The sequence below is a fragment of the Dendropsophus ebraccatus genome, chromosome 5 (genome assembly GCF_027789765.1).
Source record: "Dendropsophus ebraccatus isolate aDenEbr1 chromosome 5, aDenEbr1.pat, whole genome shotgun sequence".
NCBI classification, from domain to species: domain Eukaryota; kingdom Metazoa; phylum Chordata; class Amphibia; order Anura; family Hylidae; genus Dendropsophus; species Dendropsophus ebraccatus.
The window spans coordinates 135,607,055-135,624,327 of record NC_091458.1 but is presented as its reverse complement, the minus strand read 5'-3'; the positions used below and the strand labels follow the sequence as shown (position 1 = coordinate 135,624,327).

At 43.1% G+C, this 17,273-nt stretch overlaps 3 protein-coding genes across 3 annotated transcripts in view; 1 reads left to right on the top strand and 2 right to left on the bottom strand.

Annotated features, from left to right (window-relative positions):
* LCK (LCK proto-oncogene, Src family tyrosine kinase) overlaps nucleotides 1–4,820 on the bottom strand; it is a 30,360-nt gene extending 25,540 nt beyond the window's left edge. Inside the window, exon 1 of the mRNA XM_069971344.1 lies at nucleotides 4,608–4,820. The gene's annotated coding sequence lies outside the window, so the exon portion shown is untranslated. The remainder of the gene's footprint in view (nucleotides 1–4,607) is intronic.
* LOC138793061 (myotubularin-related protein 9-like) overlaps nucleotides 3,053–17,273 on the top strand; it is a 44,146-nt gene continuing 29,925 nt past the window's right edge. Inside the window, exon 1 of the mRNA XM_069971342.1 lies at nucleotides 3,053–3,098. The gene's annotated coding sequence lies outside the window, so the exon portion shown is untranslated. The remainder of the gene's footprint in view (nucleotides 3,099–17,273) is intronic.
* FAM167B (family with sequence similarity 167 member B) lies at nucleotides 12,726–15,764 on the bottom strand. The gene is made up of 2 exons (XM_069971346.1): nucleotides 15,447–15,764; nucleotides 12,726–13,070 (listed from the first exon to the last, which is right to left on the bottom strand). Exons 1-2 carry the CDS (start codon nucleotides 15,729–15,731, stop codon nucleotides 12,807–12,809), a joined length of 549 nt encoding a protein of 182 aa, XP_069827447.1. The 5' UTR covers nucleotides 15,732–15,764; the 3' UTR covers nucleotides 12,726–12,806.

The window sequence follows — 17,273 nt, the reverse complement described above, 5'->3', positions numbered from 1 at the left end:
GTAGTGTGAACATAGCCTAAACATGTCTCAGACAACCAGACAGGACTGGCCAACCATCTACTGTGTATGAAGAGAGACGGATTGGGCATGTGGAATTTCACCTGTATGACTCTTTTGTTCTCAAAGATGAGCCACTGCCTGGAGGGCCTGATATTGGCTTTTATACTCCCACACTCCCCCAACTCACATTCAGTGTCGGACTGTGGTATCCAGGACCCACCAGAGGAAATGATCCTGCGGTATATCCTGAGGTATGATCAGTGTATAGGATTAGTAACTTTACTGTGTATACTGACAGCAGCTCTCCATGTACCTCATAAAGCTAAAATCAGGCTCCCCTCCTCCAGGCTGTGCTGTCCTGCTCTGTGGTGTTTCTGTCCATCAGATGGCCAACATGGAGGAGCATGTGACCATGCTCCACCCCCAGTGTTCTCCTTTGGCATATATAGGCTCATTGGTGGACACTTGGGGCCGAGGCATGGTCACAAGCTTCTCCATGACAGCCATCTTATGGACAGACTCACTACAGAGCAGGGCAGCCCAGCCTGGAGGAGGGGAGTCTGATTGTAGCTCTATGAGGTATACAGGGAGCTGCTGTCAGTATATACAGTGAGTACACTTACTAATACTGTACAATTTTACTATAAAGTGGCCAACCCCTTTAAGATTATGACCAGACATAAGCACATGGAGAAAACAAAGGCCATTAAACAGCTATGTAAAAAAAAAACAGTTATGTGTGTGTTACCCTTGAGTTTGGTACCATTTGTTATGAAATCCTTTGTTCCTGCCTTTTAGACTGTTACCATGTCTGTTGTTGACCCCTTAAAGACTTCTGGAGCCTCTAATTATTCCTTGTTAGGGTGCCTTCACACATACCGACTCGCAGCAAGAAACTCGCTGCGAGTTTCTGCTACGAGCCGAGGTCCTGGAAGGCCCCTATCACTACATACAAGCAGTGGTCTGAAAGACCGCTGCGTGTATGTAATGCAGCCGCCCCCTTAACGCCTTCGGCTCCCGCACCGGTCCCGCACTGCTGTCTCCATACATTACCTGGCTCTGGCTGCACGGGGTCCCGGGGTCCTGCTCTCCCGCCCAGCCAATCAGTGGCTGCGGCTGGGCAACACACTGATTGGCTGGGCGGCATGAGTGAGTCGGTATGTGTGAAGGCACCCTTAGGCTGGGTTCACACTATGTATATTTGAGGCTGTATTTGTGAGGCTGTATAGCAACCAAAACCAGGAGTGGATTGAAAACACAGAAAGGCTCTGTTCACATAATGTTGTAATTGAGTGGATGGCCATCATTTAATGGCAAATATTTGCTGTTATTTTAAAACAACGGCTGTGGTATTGAAATAATGGCCGTTATTTACTGTTATATGGCGGCCATCCACTCAATTTCAACATTGTGTGAACAGATCCTTTCTGTGTTTTCAATCCACTCCTGGTTTTGGTTGCTATGAGGACCTGACATGAGGACCAAATACAGCCTCAAATATACATAGTGTGAACCCAGCCTTAATATGTTTAGTTGAACAACAATTAAGAACTTATTGTGACACTTGAAACCTTGTTTCTCGGCTTTTATTAATCTCTTAGAAATGTTCTTTTCTCAGGACACATCTATGAAAAGGCTTGGCTGTACACAAAATGTTCAGTTCTTGTTACACTCAAGATACAGTGTATCAGCTTTTCTTATATAAAAACATGCTCAGTCCCATTTGACTTCCTGAGTGAACCTTTTTTTTATGCCCAACATTTTTGATCACTAGTATTGAGCAAACTTGCCCAACTGTTTGGACTCGGCATTTGACTCCTGGGACTGGAAAAGTTGGATGCAGCCCTAGGGAGTCCTTGAAAACATGGATACAGTCTATGACCTATGGCTGTATCCATGTTTTCTGGGCAGCCCTAGGGTGCCATCCAACTTTTCCAGTCTTCGAAAGTCAAATTCCAAACATTTGGGTTTGAAGAACGTTGCTGAACCCAAACAGTTGGTCAAGTTTGCTCAACACTATTGATTACTAATGGCGTTTGATTTGAGCATCCTCTTATCCCATATTTCTTATTATCAACAAGTGGTTATATTGAAAATTTACAAAAAAAAAACTTTAAAAAAATTAAGGGGGGATTTTTTCAACACTATTTGTTGCATCGGTCTTGATGAAAACTGCAGTACTTTACAATGCACCAAATATAATATGACATGCAAACCTCTTGACAAATGTGGCACATCTATCGTTGCCTGTGCGCTAGACTTTGAAGGCTCGCTTTAGTTAGCATTTATGCCAGTTTGTTGCACAAATTTAAAAAAAAAAATTACAGTGCCAATAACATTCTTGGAAATATTTACAATTTAAGTGAAACCTTAAGTAAGCAGAAAGCAAAAATAGCACAAATAAAAAAGTATACCTTATTTTTCCAAAGCTGAATAGCTTAGAATTTCTAGATTAAGGTCTAAACTCCCATCTTTTACACACCCCAACACATATACATACTTGAAAATTTTATTTTTAATCCTGATGGTTTTAACTGCTAAGGCTGGGTTCACACACTACGTTTTTGCAATCCGTTTTTTTTTTAATCATCCGTTTTTGCAAAAAAAGGATGAAACAACGGATGCATTTGTGCACATCGATTTTGATCCGTTTGATCCGTTTAACTGATCAAAACAGCCGCACTCAAATGCATCCGTTTTTCCATCCGTTTTTTGCAACAACAGATATAAAAAACTGATTTCGAAAACGTAGTGTGAACCCAGCCTAACACAAACAAGATACAGGTCAACTAGGAACACGGTGACATGAAGGATAAAGCCTACCCTCTCTATCTATAGATATACATGTACATTCTTTGTATCTCCTGAAAAAGAAATATAGATTTTTACGGATTCTAGACCTCGTACTTTGCTGTGATCATGCTTTATACTGTATTAGCTGTTTTCCCTGATATACTAGAATGTGGACTGCTCCTTGTAATTTAGTTGGCAGTTCTTCTTTTATGATTATTGCTTATTATAATTTTTTTTATATAAAGTTTCCATCCAAGGGCAGAGGACATCCATGAAACTAGTAGAAAATAACAGGCTGACATTAGGTAAGCTACTACTATTGTTTTTCTCTACTTAGTCTTTTTTTGGACTTGTGAAATTCCTTATGCATCAGAAATGTTGGTTTATTATAAAGTAAATGAAATCATTTCTAAATTGAATTTTACATTTTATCTGTTCTGAGACTTTGAGGCTACGTACAGTATGTCTATGCGAATTGCAGCCAGTATTACAAGCCTTTATGTTACATAACCTTCAACAGAATGGCAATCTCATGTTTATTGGGCAGGATAAGGCATATGGCCAGATGATGAGCCCAAACCTTAGTGGCCAGTGTCTGGCTGTTTTCTGGAAAATAAATTCTGAATTTCCAAATTTTGTCCAGTTGGTCCAAGCAAGGCGAATGTAATATCTGCTCTCTTGCTTTCCCGGTGAATTGAACTGCATGATTTTATCTTGTTTAAAGTGTTGGGAAATTCTCCACCATCCAAGTTTCTTCCACCTTTTATAGATATATTTGGTAATTCTATAAGCACCTTATAACTTAAAAGTTGGCCATAGGCAGTAGATTTCTGTTGATTTCTAGTGACAATGTGTGTATAAACAGTACCTGATGTCAGCAATTAAAATAATTCAGAATACAAGATAAATTATTATGTCAACTCCGTTATTTACTTTAGAGATCGGTAATGTTAGATGTCTCTGTTGGTCATTTGCCTCCTTTCTTAAAAAAAAAGAAAGACCCAATCCAGTGGGGTGTAGAGACCTCTATATACATTAGTGAAAGTCTGCCAGACCTACCACTTTGGGTGGACTGGGCGACCTTCTAATGTGTATGGTGGCCTCCTGACTCTCCCCTAACAGATTATGTTGGGGGAGAAGAGGATCAGTCCTTTCATGTTCAGGTGGATAAGTCACACCTCCCCTCTCCCTATTCAGAAGACAAGAACGTTAGCCGAGCCTAATGTTTATGTACGGACCATCGCAAGAGATCGGTTAATTACTATTAAAGGTACATGGCTTCTTTAAGTTTTAGAAAATTGTTTAGCTGACCCATGTCTAGAGTCTATGGCCAACTTTAGGGACAATACACAACTAATCTGTAGTTGATACTTAAAAAAAAAACAAAAAACATTAAAGCAACAACAGTAGAAATGATGAATGCAAGTATTACCATGTTTGATATTTGTCTGCCTTAAGAAGTAGGTCTGCCTATCTAGCAACATCCTCCCTGGCTCAGCCATCTTGTGAAGTAGGTCATAGCTGCCATTTTACATAAGGGGTTCACAATCAATGTAAAGTGTTATAGAGTCCAAAAAGTTTGGATAAAGCACAGCTTTATCACAGTCACAAAATTCTCCTCCAACAAATGACAATTTAGGTGACAATTGTATTATTATATGTGGTATTATTATATAATGACAATTCTGAAGGGCATAATCATGTAGACACAGTAGACATCTACATAGAAATGGTTAGTGGACACTTTGTCAGCAGAGGACATGATGTATATCCACTCACATATAGGCGGCATTAGTAGGCATTAAGAGTTTTACCTGCGAGAAGAGCACTGTAGTTCCAGTTAAGGTATGATCACCATTGCATTTATAATACGTGGTCCATTTAGGCCATCTATGTATCTTCTAATTTTTCTCTGGCCTCCTGTGCTCACTCTTCAATATTTTGCCCGTCGCTAGTACTAAATGTCCTTTAGAATTTTTCAGTCGCTTGCTTTTTTTCTTCTCTCTACTGCATACTCTTGTCTTCTCTTCCTCCCTTTCTCTTGTTTTACTTTGCATCTGTTCCTCTCCTTCTCATTGTTACCTGACTTCCTGCCGAAGCATAGCTCTGAACACCCATGCGACAACCACAAACATATGCTAATATTGTGTAGCTGAAATAATTTCTGTAGCACAAAACCAATGCTAATGTTCATATAAACCCTGTTTGGTCATTGCTTAGATATTTCTGACCAGTAGCATCCACATTGGTTCAAGAAAAATCAAAGCAAAAACGCAGCCACCAAATTCTCAGTTCCCTATTTGATTACTGCTAATAAGTGTTGGTTTCCAAATTATATTCACCTACCTCTACATACTCAAACTACATTTAAACCATATGGACTAGTTCACTGAAAGATTTATGTGATTTAACTTAAATTTTATATGTTCAGCAATGCAAGCTAGAGTTTTTCTAACATTAACCCATTAAGGACTATGGATGCAACTGTACGAGCATTTTTGCAGTGCATTCATGGTCGTACAGTTAAGTCCGTGGATTAAAACGGGCACAGAACTGGGGAAGGGGGGAGTCGGTCAGTGATAGCCGCATAACCGTCGCAACTGCCAGGACTTGAGCTACACTCTGATTCCGGCAGTTAACCCTATAGATGCTGCAGTCAGTGCCACTGCAGCATCTATATTGAGAACAGAGGGAGCAATCTCCCTCTGTTAACCATCAGGGCTTTGCAAAATGATTGCAGAGTCCTGATGGTAGCTATGAGAACTTGAGGCCTCCCTGAGGCATCTGATGTCCTGGCTACAGAAGCCAATCAGACTCTGCCCTGATTGAAAGTTAGAAAAATGCTTTGAAAAATGGACTCTGTTCCGTTAAGGCCATTTTGGTCTGGTCCTGAAAGGGTAGGGAGTTGCATAGTTTTCCCATAGTTTCTTTTCTTGTCTAGTCTAGACTTCCTCTAGACCAGCACAGACCAGAACAACAAATAATTTTTTGTGCTTATTTTATTGTCATTTTGGGTTCTGGAGAAAAAAAAATACTTAGATTAAAGGGGTTATCCCATAAACAGTTATTTACAAACTGGAATGTAAGCAACTTAAATTAAAAAAAAAGAACAAAAATTAAAAAAAAACAAGCAGTGGACACACACACTCGCCATTTATGTGGTGCGCCAACTGGCTGTGGGTGCTACGAAATTTGATGAAGAACTGGTGAGGCTTAAGTTTCACCATTTTATGTCTGTTGAGGACCAAGTAGAAAATATTAGAGTTATAGTTGATGCCCGTTATTAAATGTAGATAGGCCTAGATATGAATTGCCTCAAAGTCTTTTCTTTAGACTAAATTTTGAGATGATTTCTGGGTATGATATAATGATATTCACCTAATAAGTGTCTATCAGTAAGGGTTCTGCCGACTGGTAATAAGATATCATAGGAATACCCCTTTTAAAGCATTACTCATTTTTTAAAAAAAAATCTTTTCTACATGAAACTCTGTACTTCTTTTTGCCTCTGTTATATTAAGACCTTTGATCGCCTATTTCCTCCCACATTCATGAGTTATTTTCACACTAAGGATAGGCATTACCACAGACAATCTTATTACACATGCATATATAGAATTAGCTTTATACTTACAACCACACAAGAACTACAACTAGTGTTCTTTACTTTTGGGGTAGAGTTTCACAGAAAGCAGCATCTTAATAGAGTTCCTTTCTGAGCCATGTGAACAGAAAGACCCTAAATATATTTAAGGACTATTGTGACAGGGTCTGTTCACCAGGATTGGCACATAGCGAATGTTGGGCCAGTATTCAAAAATGGGTCAAAAAGTGACCATGGGAATTACGAGCCTGCTAGCTTAACCTCTATTGTTCGTAAGTTGTTTGAGGGTTCTAAGGGATGCTATAATGGAGTATGTCAATGAAAATAAATATATCATTCTATATCAGCATGGGTTTATGAGGGATCGGTACTGTCAAATTAAAGTGAAAGTACAATCAGGTACATTCGCTTTAAGTGTTGCACATGAATAGAAAGGCGCCACTGCAAGGAAGCCGGTGCCCCGGTCCTTCTTTTGAACTCCGTCCCGGTTCCCACGCACGGTGCTGCTCTATTACCAAGCACCGGCCCGGGCTGAAGCACTGAAGGCGGGCTGGCCCGTCCCCAGTGGGAGGAACCCCCACCCTTTTCACATGGCTCCATTGATTCAATGAGGAGGTGAGTTCAAGACTGGACCAGAATGTCTCGCTGGCAGCTTTGGCTGGGAGAAAATAGAAGAAACATAGAGTGATAATTATTTCTGTACTGAGTTAGTAACTGTTACTAGTGGGGTACAACAGTGGTCAATTTTGGGCACAATCTTATAAAATATATTTATTAGTGACCTTGTACAGGGATTGCACAACAAGGTATCCATTTTTACAGATTACAATGTTTAATATTATAGAGGACAGTGCACTGTTTCAAATGGATTTGCAATTTTTAGAGGCTCGGGCTGGAAAAATCCAGGCTGGGATTACATGCTAAATGGGAAAACATAGGGTAACAATGACATGAAATGGACTAAGGAGTTTTAAAGAAGTTATCCGGTTAGATAAAATACATGTTAAATCATCCCCTCTTTTTAGTCTCCTTCCCCCTGGAAACAACGCCCCTGGCCGTCTGTATCTGCACTCTGTGATGCTGGGAGGGTTAATGTGGTGAGCCCCCAGATGTTGTAGCGGTGGGCCGGCTGGTCACTTGCTAGGTGGAAGTGTGACGCCACTACTGGTGGTGGATGGCCGTGATACAGCCGGACCTTAAGGGTTTTGTCACGTGACGCCAGTGCCTGGTGGGCACACATGTGTGATGGTACGCTTGGTTTTTGAGTATAAGACCGGTTGTACCCTTCTCCCCTGTGGTCGGTGTCCTGTCGGGTTGCTGCAGGATCCCTTGGGATTATATCACAGGTGTCCAGAGCGGTGTAATAACCCTCCCGAATAGTGGTAGGACCCACCACCCACAGAAAGGGGAAATGTCCCAAGGTTGCGGTGTAAGTGCTGTGCAGGTCGACGCGAGTAATCACGGACTCAGGTGGTAACGTTGACTTGGTTTACTACTTGTAAATGTGCAGCAGGTAATGCAACAAATCTTGAGTAGGATGTGGTAGAGTGGATAAGGTTGTGCTGAGGTAGTAGTAGAGAGGAGGGTGCCGTGAGAGTCTCAACCCAATAAGTAATGTGCTCTGCCGGAAAGGTTAGAGTGCATAGAAGAATACTTGTAGAAGAAGAAGAAACAACCTGTGCCTGTGTTTTGACCTTTCCTATAGTCTTCACACCACCTGATGCCCACTAGCTTTGGCTGAACCATACTGATGGGTGACACAGGCCCCAGACCCTGTTACGTGAGTTGAGTGGAATGGTTAGGATTTCCTAAGTACACCCGCGCTGCGAGATGGAGTTAATCGACTTTATGTAACTTTGCTCCACCCGGATCAGTTCCCGTCTCTTTCGCGGATACTGTCCTGCACTGTAGTGACTCCTAGTCCTCAGCATGGGTTGAGGTTATCTGTAGGCTAGTCCTCTCTTGAAGGGTTTAACAGTGCATCACACAGCTTGTGTGGTGCTTCAAGAAAGAAGGTTGTCAGAGCTAACTGTTCTGCGTCCTACCCCTGCGGAGTAATGACTAAGAACTAACACTACTTGTGAACTCCTCCCCTTCCCATCCAACGTGCGTGTAAACTGCGCTGTGGTTGAGTGGAAAGGGTGCAATAGAGAAGGGGGAAAGAAAGAGAGACCACAACAAGACCACAAACACGTACAGACTTTTACGAGGGGTGAAAGGAATAGCAACACCCACAGTGGGATACCACATTAATATGATTTCAAGTTCCTAATGACCTCACTGTTATTACTTTTCCCAGCATTACAGAGTGCAGAGACAGAGCCATCTCAGAAGGGAGGGGGGAAGAGGGAGATTTGAGTGGAGATGGAGTGAACTGCTCACACACAGTTTTCTGTGTCTTTAGCAGAAAGCAGTAGCTCAGAACTAGGGGGAAGGAGACTGAAGAGATAATAAGAAGTATGGAATGAATTGTTAGTCTCTAGGAGGTGTGCTGGATTCCTGGTCCTAGCAGTCATCGGCAATTGCCCTACTCCAGGCGGGGAAGGTGGTGGTGCCAGATGGGTGCCTATCCTTCCTAGATCTTGTCTCGGCAATGCTAGTGGATAGAGAAAGGAAAATATAAAGCTCACAGCTGAGCCTCCCTGTTGATAACCTATGCAAAATTTAAGAGCACGCCCAATCATCTTACTCATTTGTGTCAATATCATATCATTGTTGCCTATGTCCATGGTGTTTGCTGTAAAGCATGTTGCTGTTAAAAAAAAAACAGGTCAGGCAAGATGAAAGAAATATAAGTATATGTAAATGAAGTAAAATTTTAAAAAAAATCCTGCTATACTATATGTCATGATTTTAATGTCATTTGAAACTTAAGAAGGGAAGGGGGGGGGGTCATCAAAAAATTATTGTTTAAATCAAGTTTTTATGTCTATTTTGATTTGTTTTGTTCTTTTTTTTATTTCATGTCACTATATAAAAACATTTACTGAAATCTTTCGTTTTTCAACCTATCCATTGAGCTTCAAAATAGACTGACATTTACTTTTTTACTTTTCCGAAGAGATCACTTCAAAGACTTTTAATATGTCATCTCCAGTCAATAGTTTCCAATGTCAGTGTGGCAACTGCAAAGTGTATCCTTAAAGGAGAAGTCCGGCGAAATTTTTTATTAAAGTATTGTATTGCCCCCCAAAAGTTATGTACACTTATTACGGGAAATGCTTATAAAGTTCCTTTTTCCCTGCACTTACTTCTGCATCAAGGCATCACTTCCTGGATAAAATGGTGATGTCACGACCCAACTCCCAGAGCTGTGGGGGCTGTGGCTGCTGGAGAGGATGATGGCAGGGGGACACTGAGGGACACAGGGCACTGGAGGGCCACTGAGCATCCCTCTGCCATCATCCTCTCTAGCAGCCAAAGCCCGCACAGCTCTGGGAGTCGGGTTGTGACATCACCATTTTATCTAGGAAGTGACATCACCATGTTATCCAGGAAGTGAAGCCTTGATGCAGTAGTAAGTGCAGGGAAAAAAGCACTTTATAAGCATTTCCCATAATAAGTGTATATTGGTGATTTGTATAACTTTTGGGGGGCAATACAATACGTTAATAAAAATTTTCGCTTGAGTTCTCCTTTAAATGGTGCTAACAGAGCATGCTAACAGCTTAGGTATACCTGCCACCATATACATTTACTTCTAATAAAAAAATAACAATTCTACAATTAGAAAATCAAAAAGAATATGTCTTAGGGCAGTGCTTCCCAACCTTTTCCACCTCGGGGCACAACTTGGAAAATTTTTTCCTCGTGGCACCCCTACTAAATAATGTTCTACAAAATAAGAAAACTGTCATACAGTGACTCACAGGTGACGTCTTCTTTGATCTGAGGAGTCACTTTTCCTTTTCCTCTCCATCCAGTCCATTCCTCCATGATGATTCCTTCCAGATATGTTTCATCTTTTCAGAACCTGCGAGACAAACAATTTAGGCTCCGCACATTTCTAGCAACTTCCTTTCCTTTCTCCTTCCTGTCGGCTCCCAAAGCAACTGCGCTGTTTGGTGTTATGTGCAGTAAAGCGAGTAGGAATGTGTGATGCCCCCTGTATGTAGGGTCCCCTGCTGTGCCCCCTGTATGTAGGATCCACCGCTGTGCCCCCATGAACTAATAATGCCCCAGAGGTGCCCCCTATGAACTAATAATGCCCCCAGAGGTGCCCCCTATGAACTAATAATGCCCCCAGAGGTGCCCCCTATGAACTAATAATGCCCCCAGAGGTGCCCCCTATGAACTAATAATGCCCCCAGAGGTGCCCCCTATGAACTAATAATGCCCCCAGAGGTGCCCCCATATACTAATAATGCCCCCAGAGGTGCCCCCATGAACTAATAATGCCCCCAGAGGTTCCCCCATATACTAATAATGCCCCCAGAGGTGCCCCCATGAACTAATAATGCCCCCAGAGGTGCCCCCATGAACTAATAATGCCCCCAGAGGTGCCCCATGAACTAATAATGCCCCCAGAGGTTCCCCCATATACTAATAATGCCCCCAGAGGTGCCCCTATGAACTAATAATGCCTCCAGAGGTGCCCCCATATACTAATAATGCCCCCAGAGGTGCCCCCATATACTAATAATGCCCCCAGAGGTGACCCCATGAACTAATAATGCCCCCAGAGGTGCCCCTATGAACTAATAATGCCCCCAGAGGTTCCCCCATATACTAATAATGCCCCAAGAGGTGCCCCCATGAACTAATAATGCCCCCAGAGGTGCCCCCATGAACTAATAATGCCCCCAGAGGTGCCCCCATGAACTAATAATGCCCCCAGAGGTTCCCCCATATACTAATAATGCCCCCAGAGGTGCCCCTATGAACTAATAATGCCTCCAGAGGTGCCCCCATTTACTAATAATGCCCCCAGAGGTGCCCCCATATACTAATAATGCCCCCAGAGGTGACCCCATGAACTAATAATGCCCCCAGAGGTGCCCCCCATGAACTAATAATGCCCCCAGAGGTGCCCCCATGAACTAATAATGCCCCCAGAGGTGCCCCTATGAACTAATAATGCACCCAGAGGTGCCCCCATATACTAATAATGCCCCCAGAGGTGGCCCCATGAGCTAATATTGCCCCCAGAGGTGCCCCCATATACTAATAATGCCCCCAGAGGTGCCCCCATGAACTAATAATGCCCTGGGGTGGCCTCCATATACTAATAATGCCCCCAGAGGTGCCCCCAATGAACTAATAATGCCCCCTGCTGTGCCCCTTAAAAAAAAAAAAACATAATACTCACCTAATCCGCGCTGTGGCTGCAGGGTCCTCCCTTCTCCTATTCCTCAGACCCATTGACAGTAACAGACAGTGGAAAAGGCACTCAGGAGCACTCAGAGTAAAACCCCTGTTACACAGGGAGGTCTCTGAGAACAAGCGAGCGCCGACCTGTCAGATTAGCACTCGCTTGCTCCTCCTTCCCCACTCGCTGCCGGTGTTATTACATTCGCCACCAGCGAGTGGATAAGTGGAGGGGCGGGGGTGGGGCGGAGCTGGGGGGGGCTCCCTGGACGATCTTTAGATGATCATAGGAGATAGCGACAGTCTGCTGCTGCCGATACTATTGCATGGTGGGAAGAGAGCAGATCATTGCAGCCCCTAGTCCTTTGTTTTTCAACATGTTGAAAGACAACGACACACAACGATCGGATAATTGCCTTTTATTGTACAAAGCGATTTTTGTCCGTAATGGCCAATAATCGCTTTGTGTAATAGGGCCTTAAAGAGGTTATCCAGCGCTACAAAAACATAACCATTTTCTTCCAGAGACAGCACCGCTCTTGTCTCCAGTTTGGGTGAAGTTTGCCACTTAGTTCCATTGAAGCGAATGGAGTTTAATTGCAAACCGCACCTGACCTGGAGACAAGAGTCATGTTGTCTCTGGAAGCAAGGGGCCATGTTTTTGTAGCGCTGGATAACCCCTTTAAGTGACCTTGTGCATCCTCTACTGTTTATGTAATTCTTCTTTAGGTCAGGATTTACCATGTGCATGTTTCCCTTCTGTCTCCTCTATCACCAAGAATCTTGCTTCGGGGTTTGGGCTGGTGGAGGCCCCTAGGCACATGCCCCAGGTGCCCTCCCTTTAATCTGGCCCTGCAAGTAGCCATAATTCCACATATGTACACCCCTGGCCTGTTTCTAAGTTCAGGGGCCAAAAAACAAGTGGCTTGTTGGCGCACTCCCTGGCAGATGCCCATTATCCTCCCCAAGCTACAATCATGACATAACACATTACACAGTACACTGAATTCCTAGAAAGCTATTTTGAAATGTATTTAGCATCAGCATTTTATCTAATCTATGGTAGTAATATTTCTTTCCATTTACATATAATGAGTATATTTTAGCAGAGTGAAAATCTTCGAGAGTTTATATTCATGCGTGTGACACCAATGTGTTTTAGTGGAGTCGAAAGAGAGAAGGCGGCTCGTGGTGGGATGTTGCAGAGCAGATCAGAGTCTTCATCACAATCCTCAAGGTCGAAAGTAGCATCGTCTAGCATCTCCTTATGCCTCTCGCAGGTCTGCTCTATTTTAAACTGTGAAATTCGGGATCGTAATAGCATAAGTTGTCGGGCCAGCAGATGGTCTGATGCCTGCATCTCCTGCTGTATAAAACATCAAGATACACTTTTAGTATGATCACAATACCAAGTCAGAACAGTGTAGAGAGAAATTTAAAGGGATTTTGTAGGCTTTAACAAACATAATCAAACAAAATTAGTAGCCACCTGCATTTTTACCAGTCACAACATATACCACTACTCCATCCCCCAGGAATTAGGTGTTATCTGCAGGGAAACTGTCCGCTAGTGTTATTCACCCTTCACTGCTCCACCATTCAATTAAAGGGGCTATCCAGCGCTACAAAAACATGGCCACTTTCCCCCTACTGTTGTCTCCAGTTTGGGTGGGGTTTTGAAACTCAGTTCCATTGAAGTAAATGGAGCTTAATTGCTAACCACACTTGAACTGGAGACAACAGTAGGGGGGAAAGTGGCCATGTTTTTGTAGCGCTGGATAACCCCTTTAAAATAATGTATGTGTCTCACTGGCAGCAGTTTTATGGGTTTGGGGATTGTTTTTTTAATCTCCCTAGAAAGTGCAGTTGTAAACAGAACTGACTCCCTTTCCAACACATGACTCCAAATGATGAATCGCATTGGCTTGTAGGTGACAAATATCGAATATCAAGCATGCTTGAGTTAGTCCGAACCCGATCGTTCAGCATTAGAGATGAGCAAACCTGCCGAGGTTCAGGTACGTATGAACCTGAACTCTCGGCGTCTGAATCCCGCTGTCTGGCTGCTCCGTGAAGAGGGTGGATACAGCCGGACGACCGCCTGGAAAACTGGGATACAGCCATAGCCATAGGCTGTATCCCAGTTTTCCAGGCGGTACTCCGGCGGTATCCACCCTCTCCACAGAGCCTGCAGACAGCGGGAATCAGACGCCGAGAGTTCAGGTTCATACGAACCCGAACCTCGGCAGGTTCGCTCATCTCTATTCGGCATTTGATTAGTGGTGGCTTTAAGGCTATCTGAAAAACATGGATATAGTCATCGGCTGTATCCATGTTTTACAGACAACCTTAGGGCTTTATCCAACTTCAGCAGCCAATGCTAATCAAATGCCGAACGCTCTGGTTCAGACGAACTCTAGCATACTCGATATTCGCTCATCTCTAATATGGATCCATTCCATGTATTCATATGGATTGTACACTACATACACATACACTTGCCTAATAATCTGGTGTACTGCTATACAAAGTATGATATAACTGCTCATTGCAAAATATACTTTTTAAACTAAAGAGTATGTGTCATTAAAAATAACTTTTGACAGCAGCCATGTCTTTCACTACTCAGCCAATGGCTAATTCTGACAATGTTGCCTTTTAGACTTTGTTGGAATTATCTGTAGCGGAGATAAAGCCGGGGGGGGGGGGGGGGGGGGGGGGGGTGGATGATGCTGATGCCACACTCTCTTCCTGGCTATATCTCTTGATCGCAGTCGTCTGAGCAGTGAAACCCGTTACAATCAATAACTTACTTACATGCCTGATGACATGTCAAAAGTTATTTTTAATGATGGTGACTCCTAAATGAATTGATGCTATTATAATCTCCCTGAAAACATTAATTAGCATTGATAAATATTTACAGTAGCAGGGGCGTAGCTAGGATTCATGGGGCCCCATAGCAAATAACTGTACACCAACACAAAGTGCTGCATATATATATATATATATATATATATATATATATATATATATATTTATATAGGCTCGGTGATGTGGCCAAAAAATAAAATCTCTTGTGACCAGAGGCAGAATCCTGCCTGCAGCTACAAAGTGACTGGCAGAGCAGAGAGCCAATGGCTGCTTGCTCTGTCAGTCCTCTGTATTTAACTTCAAGGGGCCCATTGGAACCCTTATGGTTTAATACATAGGTGCAGGAGCAGACTACCTTCTGCTTAACCCCTTATGTGCTGCTGTGAGTAAGTGACCCAAAATTGCATGCTCTTACATGCTGCAACACAGAAAGGGGTTAAGCAGAAGGACACAGGAGACTCTTATTTTCCCTGTGCATCCCCGGGCCCCCTCCCCCATGGGCCCCATAGCAACTGCCTACCCTGCCCCTATGGTAGCTACGCCACTGTACACTAGCATGGTTCTATCACTTGCTTGACTTTATTGTAGTTTTGTATTGTAATTTTGAGTGCTGCTTTAACTTCAATAATCATGTATAGTAAAGTTGATGGTTCAACCCACAGAAACTTGGTACCTGAGACACTTAGTGGACTTTAATTTTGCTGCTATATGCTGTGGACCACTAGTGGAATACGTGTGAGGCATCATGCACACAACCATTTTTGCTGTAAACATCTGCAATAAAGTAATTTAGAAATCTTCCTATATTGCACTCTATACATTATATTATAATTACTGCATGACAATATCTTAAATAAAAAAATCTTACCAGTTCTTTTCTAATCCATTGTAAAGCTTCATCTATGGAGCTGAACCCACATATACTGTTTTTCGTGGTGCTTTGGTCTTGATTGGAAGATACTTTCTCTTGGACAACACCTCGATTTTTTGTCCAAGGTCGGGCTTGTACTCGTTGTGTCCATTCCTGGTATGAAGGTCGACGGGTCTGAAGCTTCAGTCTGGCTGCCAGGGCTTTAACGGACTCTAAATCAGGAGCTGTATCACTCTCCTCATCTTCACACAGCTCATTGAATATAACTGGGCTAAAAGACATGGCTGTGTACAGTTATATCAGTTTTAAAAAGTCACAAAGATGTAAAGGAGTTTATGAGCAAACCTGGAATAAAATATATGAAGTATGGTTCCAAAATGTAGTTAAAACTCATCCACACTTGTGAAGTATGAGCATAAACAAGACCCATGTATTCCCGTGAAAGCTGTGGGCTGTTACTTCCTAATGCCTTTCAGCTCCAGGTTTGTACACTGTGTTTTATGAGTCTTTATGATTTATTATTACGCCTGTAAGATCCTCCCACTTCTTCAGGAAACTGCACCCTGTATCTAAGTTTATCCAATGTGCAGGAGAACAATAAAAGTATCTCCTGATGATCAGCATGCAGAGGAAAAGTCATTAACACGTTCATCATCTATTTAAAGATGACCCTGGGCTGGGGTACGTACTGGGAAGAAGTCAATAAAACAGGAAAAGGAAGGGAAGCGGCTGGGTGAAATGCTAAGAACATTACATACTCTACATATTCCTAACATAACTAACCTCCTGTACAACTGCCGGGACCAATTGTTTCTTTGTTTTTCTTTTTTGCACATACTGTAGGTATGCGTCAAACTAGCTGTTCTCCAGGTAGCTCACCACCAATGGGCCCTCTTACACAGAGTGATAATCGGGCGAATGGGATAATCGCTCCATGTAATAGAAACAACGATCAGCCGATGAAATGATCATGGGCTGGTCATTGGTTTAGGTTTTGACCTAAAATCGCTGGGCGCCGACCGCGCATTTCTACGTGTAATAGCGATGCACGGCCGACAGTTGACAATTGCCAAAATACATGATACCATACCTCTCTCCGCTCCCGGTCAGCTGACAGGCCGCAGCGGTCCTGGCCTGTGATTGGCTGAGCAGCCTGTAAGGAGGAAGGTCAGGGGTCACCGGGAAGCTGTGGAGCACAGGAGAGAAGACCAGGAGCAGGCAGAGGTAAGGCATCAGGTGTTTGGGCAAGGGCTACAATGTCCATGCAGCCCTTGCTGCCCGATTATTGGGCTGTCTAATAGGTCCAGTAAACGAGCCCCAATCTAGCAGATCGGTGCTTGTTTACTAAAATGATCGTGCCATAGTCTGTCCATGTAATAGGACCGTATCACATGGCCACTAAAACATCTGTTTATGTGACCATTGCTGTATCTGCCCATAAAATACTATTTAGTGACTAGCCAGGGACGTAGCTAGCAATGACTGGGCCCCATATAAATTTTTGATTGCCCCCCACCCTTCTTGACTGACGATCAAGCCATCAAGTGTAATCATAACTACATAACTGCAAGTAATTGTCAGGAGCGCTTGCAGTTAAAGGGATATTTGCAGATCCTGGGAGGCCCGCTCGGCCACTTGGTGCTGAAAATGATGACAGCTCAGGGGCCTAGAGCATTGCAGGAGCGGGTCACCGGGCCTTCTGATGTGGCGGGCCCCATAGCAGCCACTATGGCTGCTACAGCAGTAGGAGTAGTAGTAGTAGCCCCTGGACTGAAGTAATCTATTACTATATAATAATAATGAATTTAAAAATTAGGAAGAGAT